The sequence below is a fragment of the Oryza glaberrima genome, chromosome 3 (assembly GCF_000147395.1).
Source record: "Oryza glaberrima chromosome 3, OglaRS2, whole genome shotgun sequence".
Taxonomy (NCBI): domain Eukaryota; kingdom Viridiplantae; phylum Streptophyta; class Magnoliopsida; order Poales; family Poaceae; genus Oryza; species Oryza glaberrima.
The window spans coordinates 34,890,887-34,904,347 of NC_068328.1; the positions used below are offsets into that span (position 1 = coordinate 34,890,887).

Genomic DNA, 13,461 nt, shown 5'->3' on the forward strand with positions numbered 1-13,461 from the left:
TTATAACTTTAATACACAGTACGAGGGGAATTCAGAAATATGGTGGCACCGACTTGGACAAATGCACGCGTTTCTTGAGAGGGCAGTTTCATGGAACGGTGGAAGTATGGGAGACCTCGTCCTGCTGTTTCTGAAATTCTGAAGAACGAAATGGGGGTACTACTGTATATATGTATGGAAAACTAGACTGGTCACTGCCTCACTGGATTGTTGGACGGTGACTAGCTATTCTTTCAACCCAATTATTGTCTTGTCGGTCGAAAGACAGCACGCAAGAATATAAATACATGATCTCCACAGAACTTTTACTGGTCTCTGCATTCCCTTTTTTTTCTTCAGAAGAAGAGGAGAGAAAATACAGCACATGATTTTCACCTGGGAGTTGGTTTTTTCACACGAGAATATGACGAACGAGTCGGTGCAAATTTTTCAGAGAGAATGATGAGGTGTCGGTGGAGGTAAAGCACGTTGTGCCGGCGGCGACCAAAGCAACAACCTCAACGGCAACGGAAGCAAAAGCAGAGACCCGTGTACGTGTTTGGCTTTGCAATAGTTGCAGCCTAGCACAGAAAGACGACGACGATTTCTTGTAATCCATCCAGGCAGGCAGAACCTTCCTTTCTTCCGGTACAACCACCAACCATTTCATTTTTTCTTTTCATATCACCAGCTAACTAGCTGCCCATTCTTCTATATTAGTATATTATTCTAATTACCTCCTTAATTTGGATTATTAGTATATATCATCAGGTAGCCAAAGCGCCTCGAGAACGCCGCGTTTCGTTGTGCACTTTTCTTCTTGTTTAAACTACTGTTTCTCCTCCTCTTTTTTCTGCCTTTTGACTTGTTAAATCGGAGGACAGCAACGGCGGCGACGCAATGCATGTGCTGCCCTGCGACACAAGGAAACATGATTCTTCGCCATCTCCCATTAATCCATATGATTATGTGATCTTGTGACCTCATTACTGCAAAATACTATTGAGACGTGTTACAACCTCAAACACAGGCACATTACCTGCTCCTGCTGCTGATTTGATCCGTTCATTTGGTTTAAACAGCCACAGGGCATTCTCTGAAAAATAGTTCTCCTGCCTAGTCTGAAAACCCATATATATAACTGATAGGTTCATGCATGTTTGGTGCTATACATGCTTTAATTATGCACGCTTCACCTGCAATAATTGTCATCCTAGCGAGTTGAGTTTGGCCTAATACAGCAATAGCAATGGCATCATGCACCTAAACAGCAACCTCTCCACTGTCGTCGTCTCTCTGTGTGAGGTCCCCTGCAAAGACGGTTACCTGATACTCCTTTTGATATAGCTATGCAGAGCTGGTTTACTCTTAAACAGCAAGATTTCCCAATATTATACTCGCTACACAAATGCAGGGCCTCCAACTGTCCTAAGTTTTGGCAAGCCACTGCATTTTGTTCTTGAGAAGCCATGTGCAAACGGCTACATATACCATCTGTACTGTTGTGCACATCATATCTTCTTTTTTTTCTCTTCCTTTTTTTCATTTGGGTGCATGTTAGCTCGTATCGTAGCAAGTAGCTAGATATGAATAGATTAATTCTTGTTCATGTCGCAATCATGGATTCGTTAAAACTGAACCTCTAGTTCCTTTATTCAGTAGTATATATCAATATATAATGCTGTCTGATTACCTGTATAATATTATATGTGCAGACCAGACTACAGAATCCAACTAATAACTATAGTCAAGTTGCCAGCCTTATATCTGCTTGCACGTTTGAGGTCAATCCAAGAAACTTCCAACACAGTAATCGTCCTAACATCTGTCGTTCTAATCAAATTAACTCTGCCAACTTGCCATAAACCTAGGAGCATATACATCGGCCGGCTATTCGCCGGCCCGGCGATACATAAACCTAGGAGCATATATAATATCATCAACTACATAAGAATGGCTAGCAAAATGCAGCATTTCCAGCGTGATTTACGGTGTTGTTCTTCCTCAAGACTGGTAAACAGACAGTTTGGTGCTAATGTTATGATTCAACCAACAACAGGAAAGGCAAAAATGTGTACATGGCTGCGCCTAAGGTTTGGCAAGCAGCTTGAATCTGGTGATTATTAAGACAAAATACCGGATAAATAATAATCAACCCGGCCAGTCTTTATATGGTTAGGCAAAACAATCAGTCAGCTAGGCCATTCTATTAGACATTTCGGCTCATGAATCATGATCAGGACAGGAATCCGACCTGATTAGTTAACAGAATATGTGTTGCATATGCTGCTAACTTCCATGGAAATATGCACGTTTTTGTGCATGTTGTTTTCCCTGACCCAAAATGATTAGAAGTTAGTTAGTCAAAGATGTATTTAGGCCTGCAATAGAGACGTCTGTCTATAGGAAAATGGATGAATAATGTTTTTAGATAATTAATAATAGGCAGTGTAAACAAGTTTGTTCACATGGCCGTGTGAAGAGCTAATTTACTGCAATACTGCATATATGTTTCTACCTAAAAAAAGTTCCTCCGGCATTGGCTTTTTCAGCAGTTGAGAAGAACACTTGCACTGTTGCACATAGACTGATCTGACAGAAACACACAAAAGTATATAGTATCGGCCAAAGCTATTGATGGATGGTAGTTGCACCCAAGAGCATGTAAGATTGCAAAAGTAGAGTGAAAGCTAGGAAAAAAAAAACAATCCTTCTGTTGTGCTTCAGATTAGCAGTGCTAGTACCAAATCGCTACACCGACAAATCGCCATCAGATTACTTGTTCAGTTATAGTTCAAAGCTTAGTCTTGCATGCGATCCCGAAATTGGCGGCAGAATGACGGGCTCACGCTACCCTTTATTAGATGCCTACTTCTCCAATTTGTTTATGTACTGAGAATAACAGAAGTTGGTGCTTACTTGCTTACCTCAAAATAACAAGCTAAGCTACAAGAAAAACTACAAAAGAATAAGTTGCAGACAGTTCAATTTAACTCTGAACAAGGAGCCTATTTTGTCAAGAAAAGAGGCAGGCTGAGTTTTTCTGAACTTTTCTGAAGGTGCAAGTAGCGAAAGATGGAGTTGACAATGAGATAACCGAGCTAGTAGGCAGGTTAGCTCATCGATGGCAACAGCGGCATGATCTTTGCTGCGACTTACACATAAGCAAACCTAACACGGCAAGTGCAGCATCATACTAGTAGCATATAGGGTGTGGTGGCCATCGTCGATCCACGACGATTAGCCGTCGCAATAACCATTTCGCTAGCAATCGCACGCGACTTTTTCGATCTACAGCAAGAAAAGGGAGAAACAAAGCGGTGGTGGTGGTGACTGATGGCGATCAGATGGCGTCTGACCTAGCTAGCTAGAAGTCGCTAATAGCACCTTAGTCATTTCCTTCCGGTAGAGAAAAAATCTTCACCAAATAATTAATTTTTTTAAAAAAATACTTAATTAATCATAAGACAATGCATATCTCTGTTAAACCTGACCTCCTGAAACACAGTCTAATCAACTCTAACCGTTGCAGATCGAAATTACCATCATTTTCTCCTACATGCGGCGATAGTGAATGTTTGTTTGTTTTGTAAGACTCAGCACGCGAATAATTGGCGGTGTTTACCATACGGCATGAAGCCGTTTGTACGCAACAATATTTTTTTGACATAAATAAGCAACAATATTCAAAGCATGAAACCGTTTTGTACTGAAATTAGCAACAGTATCCAACGTTTGATTGTGCAGTTCTTTTCTTCATGTCGAACCTTATTTTCCTACACCAGTACGAGGGAAATTCAGAAATATTGTTTTCTCCCCCCATGTGAGCAAACAGAATAAAACCAACCAGCCGTCTGCAACACTAAAAAAATCACCTCCAAAGACGCGTACACAATGTCATGTACAGGTAAGTAGCATAGAAAAATTCAGTTATTGCAGGGATGCAGGGAGAGAATTCAGAAATCAGAATAATACCCCGGATCGGGTTTATTACGTCCATCTCAACAGTTCAACGCATCAGGTCCAGTCTACGCCTAAACAAACGCGAACCTACAGGCAGACAGGGTCGGCACCAACAACCCAACCCATCCTGAGTTCCTGACAGCCAAGCCTCGACCTCCAGCTCCAGCAGCTAGCAAATCAAAGCAAAGCAACCGTGTGTTGCGACTTTGAAACCTGTCACGCTGAAGCAAGAGCCACGCATCACACTACAAGTTGTCATCACACCAGCAAAGCCAAAACTACGAGTAAATCAATCAGTGGGAGAGGATTAAGATGATGATGATGATCTGTCTCTTAGGCCTCCATCACGCCCGTTAATTCCCTTTCAGGCTGGTCTTCGCCTACCTGTTGCTGCTCCTCCTCCATCAAATACCCCCATTCCCTCTCCTCTCTGCTACTACTATACCTCCTTCTTGTTCCTTTCTTCAGACAAAGGCTTTGCCTTTCCTTCCTCTTCCACCATCCTGCCACAAGAAGCAAGAACCTCTCTTAATTTGAGCAAGAAACCATTCGTCACATCAACGGAGGAAGCAGCTATAGTTTGATTGATTGGTTGATCGATCGATGCTGGGCGGCGGCAAGATGAAGGGTGGGGAGACGATGGGCGGCGGCGGCGGCAGCGGCGGCAGCAGCAGCATTAGCCCGCTGGTGTCGTTCGTGCTGGGCGCCGCCATGGCCACCGTCTGCATCCTCTTCGTCATGTCCGCCAGCCCGGGACGCCGCCTCGCTGACATCTCCGCCTGGAGCAACGCCGACGACGCGCCGCCGCTGCCGCTCCCGTTGCAGGACGCCGCCGCCGACTCCAACGACTCGCTGGCCGCCGCCGCCGCCGCCAACGTCACCGTCGTTGCTGCTCCGGCTCCCGCCCCCGTCCAGGTATGCACATATTTGCCATTTTTTTTTATTGCTTCAATATGCTATGAACAAAACGAATTGATTGGCACCAATATCATTTCTGAAGATTTCAAATTGAAAAAAAAAACAAAGGAGGTTATTTTCCCTCAGATGTTTCTACCTCCCTGGAGTTAACAAATCCGTTTTTTTCTGAAAGAACAGTAACAAGAATAAAAAATAATCAAACAGTAATACTAATTAAGTAGTGCGTGGTGGTGGAGATGGCATCAAATCGTGATATTTAATAAGCTCAAATAAAAACCAGAGATGCCATTTACATATGCTGCCGCTATCAGCAATAATTAACAAAACACATTAACAGGAGGAGGAGGAGGAATCCTCTTTGAACAAGTTACGTAGCCTGACGGCGACCGGTTTACCAAACCCGCGTGATTACTGATTAGATTACCATACCAGTAATAGTTTATTTACCTAGTCAGTCTAGATTACAACACAGACACGGTCCTGCCTCTATGCTAATGCTCGCCATTGACACCTGCTTTCTTGCTCCCATCTTCTCCCCTTTCTCCCAACCACTTTTGTCTTTCCCCTCTCCCCATGTAAACACTATTACTACTAATCACACTTGTTAACACCAGCAGCTAATTCCCTTCTTCTCCACATGATGTAACTAGTCTAGACCTGGTGACTCATCGCGTTCTACTAGCTCCTTTTTACCTGTAGCTGCTGTCGGCATGGGTCCCACAGGTTTACTGCCACTGCTGCCATGTTCTCACACGTGTCACCGGCCATCGCAGTGGGATGCGTACACGTGGCACCGGAAACGGCTAGTAGTCCGGCTCCCGATCGGACGGTCCATGTGTGACTGATCGGCGATGGATGTTCAGCCGGCCCATGACGCCTCTGTCTGGCGGTTTTCGTGTAAGGCTAAAGAGAGAAGACGGGTTCGCAACCAATTCTAGCTACGAACCTAGGCATATGTGTATAAAAGTTCAGAACTAGAATTGAACCTAGGCCGTTTCAATTGTTGAAAATAAAATCTTGCATAAAAAGAGATAAAATGAAGGAATGGTTTGAGCTCATTTGCTAGTTGCAGCATGGCATTCATTGGCGTGTCTTCTCCTAGATTGCTACTCAGCTTAGTTGCAGACCATAGCTCAATTCTTCCAAAAAAATATGGCCCCAGTTGTCAGCCAATGCTGAACCATAGAGACGCAACCAACTCGTCACATGCATGCAGCAAAAATCCAATTCTTGGAGTTCAGTTTGTAGTGATCATGAAGCAAAAAAATCCAACTCTGTAGTCATCTCATATCTGCACTGATCATGAAATGTGAACAGAAACCAATCATGAATCATGTGTGCATATACAATGTGCAGGCTCCGGCGCCGGCGTCCCCTTACGGCGACCTGGAGGAGGTGCTCCGGCGAGCGGCGACCAAGGACAGGACGGTGATCATGACGCAGATCAACCTGGCGTGGACGAAGCCGGGGTCGCTGCTGGACCTCTTCTTCGAGAGCTTCAGGCTCGGCGAGGGCGGCGTGTCGCGGCTGCTGGACCACTTGGTGATCGTCACCATGGACCCGGCGGCGTACGAGGGCTGCCAGGCGGTGCACCGCCATTGCTACTTCCTCCGCACCACCGGCGTCGACTACCGCTCCGAGAAGATGTTCATGAGCAAGGACTACCTCGAGATGATGTGGGGACGCAACAAGTTCCAGCAGACCATCCTCGAGCTCGGCTACAACTTCCTCTTTACGGTCAGTACTAAATTATATTTCTTCTTTTTTTTACACTTCAGTTGCAATATATAAATTCATTTTCATGTCGTTTTCAAATACAATATACTATGTGTTCCATCGAAGTGGTGGTTGAGTTGGCTGGATTGGGCAATACATTGGCTGCTAGTGCTCTGCTTGGCTAGCTAGCTTAGCTTAGCTCTCGTGCACTACAGTTTCATCATACTTGCTGGGCAGAAATGTCCACGGGTAAGCAGAGACGCAGCCGATTCGAGAGAAGTTGGACTAAACCGTTTGGTTTGGACTTTGACACGTTCGTCTATACTCTACTCTACTCGTGTTGTTGTCGGCCCGGCCGTCCATTTGGATTGGAACTTGTGGCTTGTCTTTCGCGTACAGACGACTGAAAAAACTGAACCTGTGAGACCGAAAGATTCCGTTGAGCAAGAAGAAGCAGACACGCTCGCGCCCGGTTTCCCTGGCCTTGATGGCGCTCTCACCGATTGATTGCAAATTCAGAGAATGACTTCCAACTGCATACTAATCCAGGAGTACAGTTAATCAATCAATGGCTGAATGAACAGTAAACTGGAAAAGGATTGCACTGACAGTAATTAATCCATATATGAATGCATTTGCAGGATGTGGACGTGATGTGGTTCAGGGACCCGTTCAGGCACATATCAATGGGAGCAGACATCGCCATCTCCAGCGACGTGTTCATCGGAGACCCCTACAGCCTCGGCAACTTCCCCAATGGCGGTTTCCTCTTCGTGCGATCCAACGACAAGACCCTCGATTTCTACCGGAGTTGGCAGCAAGGGAGGTGGCGATTCTTCGGGAAGCACGAGCAGGACGTGTTCAACCTGATCAAACACGAGCAGCAGGCGAAGCTGGGCATCGCCATCCAGTTCCTCGACACCACCTACATCAGCGGCTTCTGTCAGCTCAGCAAGGATCTGAACAAGATCTGCACGCTCCATGCCAACTGCTGTGTTGGCCTCGGCGCCAAGATGCACGACCTCCGAGGCGTCCTCGACGTCTGGAGGAACTACACGGCGGCGCCGCCCGACGAGCGGCGCTCGGGCAAGTTCCAGTGGAAGCTCCCCGGCATCTGCATCCACTGATCGATCGATCGATCATATGTTCATATGCATATACACGCAGCGTTCAGCATTGCTGGATTGCCTTGGCTGCTTGGTTAATTTAGCTAGGCGATCGCTCGACTGCAGGCCGGTTAATTTCTCGAGCTGCCAAATTCTTTCTCCTCAATTATTAGTTGCGCCGATTCTTTTTGTCAAGTTAGGAAAATCTATATATTAAGTTATTACATCATATATTTATACGTACGTACGTACGTATGTATACAGATTAATTCTAGCATGCTTGTATCCCGGAGCTCCTCTGTAAAGATAAAAGAATGCATCAGCTTTGCATCAACCATCAAGCATGTGTCCAGACTATTATCTATCTATCTATTATATCTATTATATTATTAAGATAGCCTTGAAAGGAGACACCACGTTCGCTGTTGAGGCTAGAAATTCTCACGTTAATTGAATAAAAAGAAAAAAAAGAAAAGGAGAGTCCAAGTAAAAATACAATTTAAAAAAGTTGAAATTCGAAATTAAAAATAAACAATATTGAAAGAAGTTTTCATATAAGAACATAAACCCAATAAGAGCCCAATAAACCCAATAAGAGGTTAATCAAAATTCGAAATAAAATAAAATAAAATCTAAAATTAGAAAAGGAAAGGAGAAGTTTCCATATAAGAACCCAATACGAGATTAATCAAAATTCGAAATAAAAATAAAATAAAATTCAAAATTAGAAAAGAAAATGAGAGTCCAAGTAGAAATACAATTTAAAAATAGCTTAAATTCGGAATTAAAAATAAGCAATATTGAATGAAGTTTCCATATAAGAACCGAATACGAGATTAATCAAAATTCGAAATAAAATAAAATAAAATCCAAAATTAGAAAAGAAAAGGAGAGTCCAAGTAGGAATACAATTTAAAAATAGCTGAAATTCGGAATTAAAAATAAGAAATATTAAAAGAAGATTGCATATAAGAACCCAATACGAGATTAATTAAAATTCAGAATAAATAAATAAATCCGAAATTAGTAAAAGAAAATAAAGAAGAGTCCAAGTAGAAATACAATTTAATATTAGCTGAAACAATTTCAGTTGTTTCAAAATTGTATTCCTACTCGAACACTCTTATAATTTTTGTAATTTTCGATGTTATTTTATTTTTTATTTGAAATTTTAACTAATCTCGTATTGGATTCTTATATGGATTCTTCTTTCAATATTTCTTATTTTTAATTTCGAATTTTAGCTAATTTTAAATTGTATTCCTACTTGAACTCTTCATTTATTTTCTTTTGCTAATTTCGGGTTTGTTTTTATTTTTATTCCGAATTTTAATTAATCTGGTACTGGGTTCTTATATGGACTCTTCTTTTAATATTCCTTATTTTTAATTCTGAATTTCAACTACGTTAATCGAAGAAAAAGAAAAAAAAGGAGAGTCCAAGTAGAAGTACAATTTAAAAATAGCTAAAATTCGGAATTTAAAATAAACAATATTGAAAGAAGTTTTCATATAAGAACCCAATAAGAGATTAATCAAAATTTGAAATAAAATAAAATAAAATCCAAAATTAGAAAAGGAAAGGAGAAGTTTCCATATAAGAACCCAATACGAGATTAATCAAAATTCAAAATAAAAATAAAATAAAATTCAAAATTAGAAAAGAAAATGAGATTCCAAGTAGAAATACAATTTAAAAATAGCTTAAATTCGGAATTAAAAATAAGCAATATTGAATGAAGTTTTCATATAAGAACCGAATACGAGATTAATCAAAATTCGAAATAAAATAAAATAAAATCCAAAATTAGAAAAGAAAAGGAGAGTCTAAGTAGGAATACAATTTAAAAATAGCTGAAATTCGGAATTAAAAATAAGAAATATTAAAAGAAGAGTCATATAAGAACCTAATACGAGATTAATTAAAATTCAGAATAAAAATAAAAATAAATCCGAAATTAGCAAAAGAAAATAAAGAAGAGTCCAAGTAGGAATACAATTTAAAATTAACTGAAATTCAGAATTAAAAATAAGCAATATTGAAAGAAGAATCCATATAAGAACCCGATACGAGATTAATTAAAATTTCAAATAAAAAATATAATAATATCCAAAATTAGAAAAAATTAAAAGAGAGTTCAAGTAGAAATACAATTATGAAACAACTGAAATTGAAAATAAAAAATAAAAACATTAAAAGAACACAATACGATATCAACTATTTTTTTTTAAAAAGTAAATTCTGAAATTAGAAAAAAAAGATTTCAATTATGAATAAAATTTATAAATAACTAAAATTTTTGATAAAAATAAAGACTATTGAAAGAAAAGACCATCTAAAACACATGACGAGATAAATTAAATAACATGCCTATAAATGAGTAGAGTTGGTGGCGGTTGATACGCTATATAAAAATTGTTAATAAAACACCAAATAGAATCCTAATGACAATTAAAAGGAAGGACGTTAGGCAGGCCGTGAAGCAAGCATGAAAGGCGGTTGCCGGGACTTCTAGAAAGTTAAAAAAAAACAACATTGATAATCATATTCGAATTTTAAAATCTCAATGACAATAAAAAGGAGAAGCAGCGGGCGGGGCGTATAAGAGTATAGTTGCAGAGCCACTGACGGTTGACAGGACTTCTAGAAAATAAAAAATGAATTGCAATGATAGTTATGTTCGATTTTTAGAATCACAGTATAAAGAGTAGGCGACGGACGGGCGTTGATCAGCATTGCTGGATCGGATTGCGTTGGTTGCTTGGTTAGCTAGGCGATCGCTCGTCTGCAGGCCGGTTAATTTCTCGAGCTGCCAAATTCTTTCTCCTCAATTATTAGTTGCGCCGATTCTTTTTGTCAAGTTAGGAAAATCTATATATTAAGTTATTACATCATATATTTATATGTACGTACGTATGTATAAAAATTAATTCTAGCATATGCTTGTATCCTGGAGCTCCCTCTGTGAAGATAAAAGAGTGCATCAGCTTGCATCAACCATCAAGCATGTGTCCAGACTTTTTTTTTTCTATTTCTGGATTCAAAAGTTAGTTAATCCCAAGATATTTATGCGGCGCTGGTGGCAACACTGAATTACTCAACCATATGTAGTGGGCCTAACTTTACGGTCTTAACAATGTGCCTCTGATTAAGGCCGTAAAGTTCATACGGGCCATACATCGTTAAAGACTGCTGCTTTGAGGAATAAATGGGCCGGAACAAAATGATAAAATAAATGGGCCGGTACTCCGTTACTGAGGGCCTGTTCACTTTGATGCCATTTTCAACCATATCATTTTTTTGGCAAAGTTACCAAAAACATATCTACATTTAGTTTAGTTTGTTGCAAAATTTGATCAATACATAAGAAATCCTACCAAAATTTTAGAATGGCATTGCCAAAATTGGTAAGGTTTATTTTGGCTACGATCTGAATAGGTCCAGAGACCGAAAATAAAGGGTTCAAACACTTGCATAATCTTTTTTATTTCTGAAAACCCAAAAGGCTAAAATAAATTTCAGCTTCGTGGAATAAATGGGCCAGGATAAGAGGGTAGCATTCTCACACTGTTCTATTGCCTGAAAACCCAAAAGGCCACATCCCAATTAGTCTCGACAAAGAATAGGCTCAGGGGCTCAGGGCCCGAGCAGGCCAGAAGTTTCTATACGTCATGGTTCCATACGGCCCAGCACACATACTGAACAAGCTTTCGGGCCTAAAAGGGACCAGTTGCATATAAACTTAAGAGAAGCCCAATAAGAAGATCAGGGTTGTTTGGATCTTTACTAACATTGCCATAACTCATTCTAGACAAGTATGGTAAAGTTAGATAAAGATTAAGTCTATGTATGCGAGACAAGATAAAAAAGTATAGGTAAGCCACAACTATAGCAATGAACCAAACACAAGTCTAAAGAGGTGTGGCAAGTTGAAGCATTGAATCAAATAACAACCTCTAATACAGGTTGAATACATGGTTTGATGGAACATGGATGTGAACATCACATAAAAACAAACAAATAACATAGGTCTAAAGATTACCCAGAGGAAAAACAATTATGGATATCATATTCATCTAGTTCCAAAAATATGGATGAAATTCAATTATAGTTGGAGGAATTAATATTCAATCTCAATGCAGTCTCCAGCATTTTCAGTTGCAATTTTACATTGATCCTTGGCAACTGTCTGAAGTCTGCAACTCTGAACTGGATGTTTCGTCGTTTCCGGGCAACAGAGAGGTCCCTTGTCAGTGACCATTCCGATTGTCGCTCTCCAACAGGGACAGAAACAAGGACAGATGATCTGAAAGTACCACTGTTGGGAAGATGGTCTATGATTCTATACAACTAATATCGACGTTACCTTCACCTAATTTTGCTGTACTTTCACCATGGACCAATATGCTAATAGATGAGTGATTAATAAACAAGTACTAGTACTCCTACTCCGGTCCTAACTCCTCCTTAAATGCAGCATATATGCATACTGCCGGCTGCTCTCTACTGTTCAAACTGGGGACATCACACATGCCCTGCAGCTAGCGGCCATGAACCAAATTCTGGCAGAATCTGTCACTGCATAGTTGCATGATCAACGGGGTAATTAGCTAGCTACTCAGTACTGACTTCCCCTGCCTGTAAGTAAAAGTTGAGTAATCCCTCCATTTGAAAATATAAATATTTCTGATTGTGCAACTAGACGAATAAGCATTCCTGGCTATTTACTTGACAATGTTTATACTATTTTGGAAAGAAGTACTCCGTACTAACTAATGGAGCATATGCATATATGGATGGTAAGAGTGATTGGCCACCTAACTTAATCGTCGGATGGGTATGGATGTGATGTTCATATCTTAGTTTATTCTTGACCTGAAAATGATATACAACGGCTACCAGGGGAACGTGAGTGTCATTAACCGATTAAATCTCTCGATGGAAAGTTAATTCTAGAACAAGTTAACAACATAAGTACATATTGTCATATGGTACATATGCTTTTTGTTGGAAGGATTTCTGTACGTACACCTGATGCAACCAATCTGCAGCTGATCTAATGCTTACTAGTAACAAGTTTGTATAAACATATAGGAGTGAATCTTATCATAATTTAAATAATAGATTGTTACTTATTACTCCACTGCTGGCCATTTAAATATAATAGTTGGTATAAACATATTGGAGTATGAGTCGATAATGACCATACCAGGCAGTCGCCACTGTTGGCCAACAGTATAAATGCGATGATCAATCGATTAGCGGAAAAGTCTTCCCAACCCAAATCCCAGCTAAAATCCCTTCTATTAATATAACGTTAATCAATCTATTTGGTCGTTTGAAAAATATTATGGTCTTTCATTTTATTCACCTTTCTAACTCTAATCGGCTAAGTAAGTTTGATAAGTAGAGAACTCCTTAGACTAAGCTTAAGTGCAAAGATAAAATCATGGTCTCTCATTTTAGTCACCTTTCTAATTGGATAATTAAGTTTGCTAAGGGCCCCTTTGAATCGCATGATTGAGAAAACGTAGGAATAGGAAAAACGTAGGATTTTGATAGGAATGTAAGTGTAAAATAGAGGATTGCAAAACACAGGAACGATCGTTTGATTGAACCATAGGAAAAACACATGAATTGGATGAGAGAGATAGACTGAAAGGAAAGTTAGCAAGAGGTTGAAGGTCTTGCTAAATTTCCTCCAAAATCTCTATAGGATTGTCCATTCCATAGGAGTTTCAAAGGATTAGATAGGATTGAATCCTTTGTTTTAAAGGGC

General features: G+C 40.0%; 1 protein-coding gene across 1 annotated transcript; it reads left to right on the forward strand.

Moving 5' to 3' along the window:
* The first annotated feature begins 4,133 nt into the window (after window positions 1-4,133).
* On the forward strand, window positions 4,134-8,075 carry LOC127768327 (uncharacterized protein At4g15970-like). Its single transcript, XM_052293880.1, has 3 exons — window positions 4,134-4,857; window positions 6,217-6,597; window positions 7,218-8,075. The coding sequence occupies exons 1-3, from the start codon at window positions 4,546-4,548 to the stop codon at window positions 7,701-7,703; spliced, it is 1,179 nt and encodes a 392-aa protein (XP_052149840.1). The 5' UTR covers window positions 4,134-4,545; the 3' UTR covers window positions 7,704-8,075.
* Window positions 8,076-13,461: the final 5,386 nt, after the last annotated feature.

Coding starts and splice junctions, on each gene's coding strand:
- LOC127768327 (XM_052293880.1), top strand. CDS start 4,546: ATGCTGGGCGGCGGCAAGATGAAGGGTGGGGAGACGATGGGCGGCGGC. Junction 4,858..6,216: donor CGGCTCCCGCCCCCGTCCAG/GTATGCACATAT, acceptor TACAATGTGCAG/GCTCCGGCGCCGGCGTCCCC. Junction 6,598..7,217: donor GCTACAACTTCCTCTTTACG/GTCAGTACTAAA, acceptor ATGCATTTGCAG/GATGTGGACGTGATGTGGTT.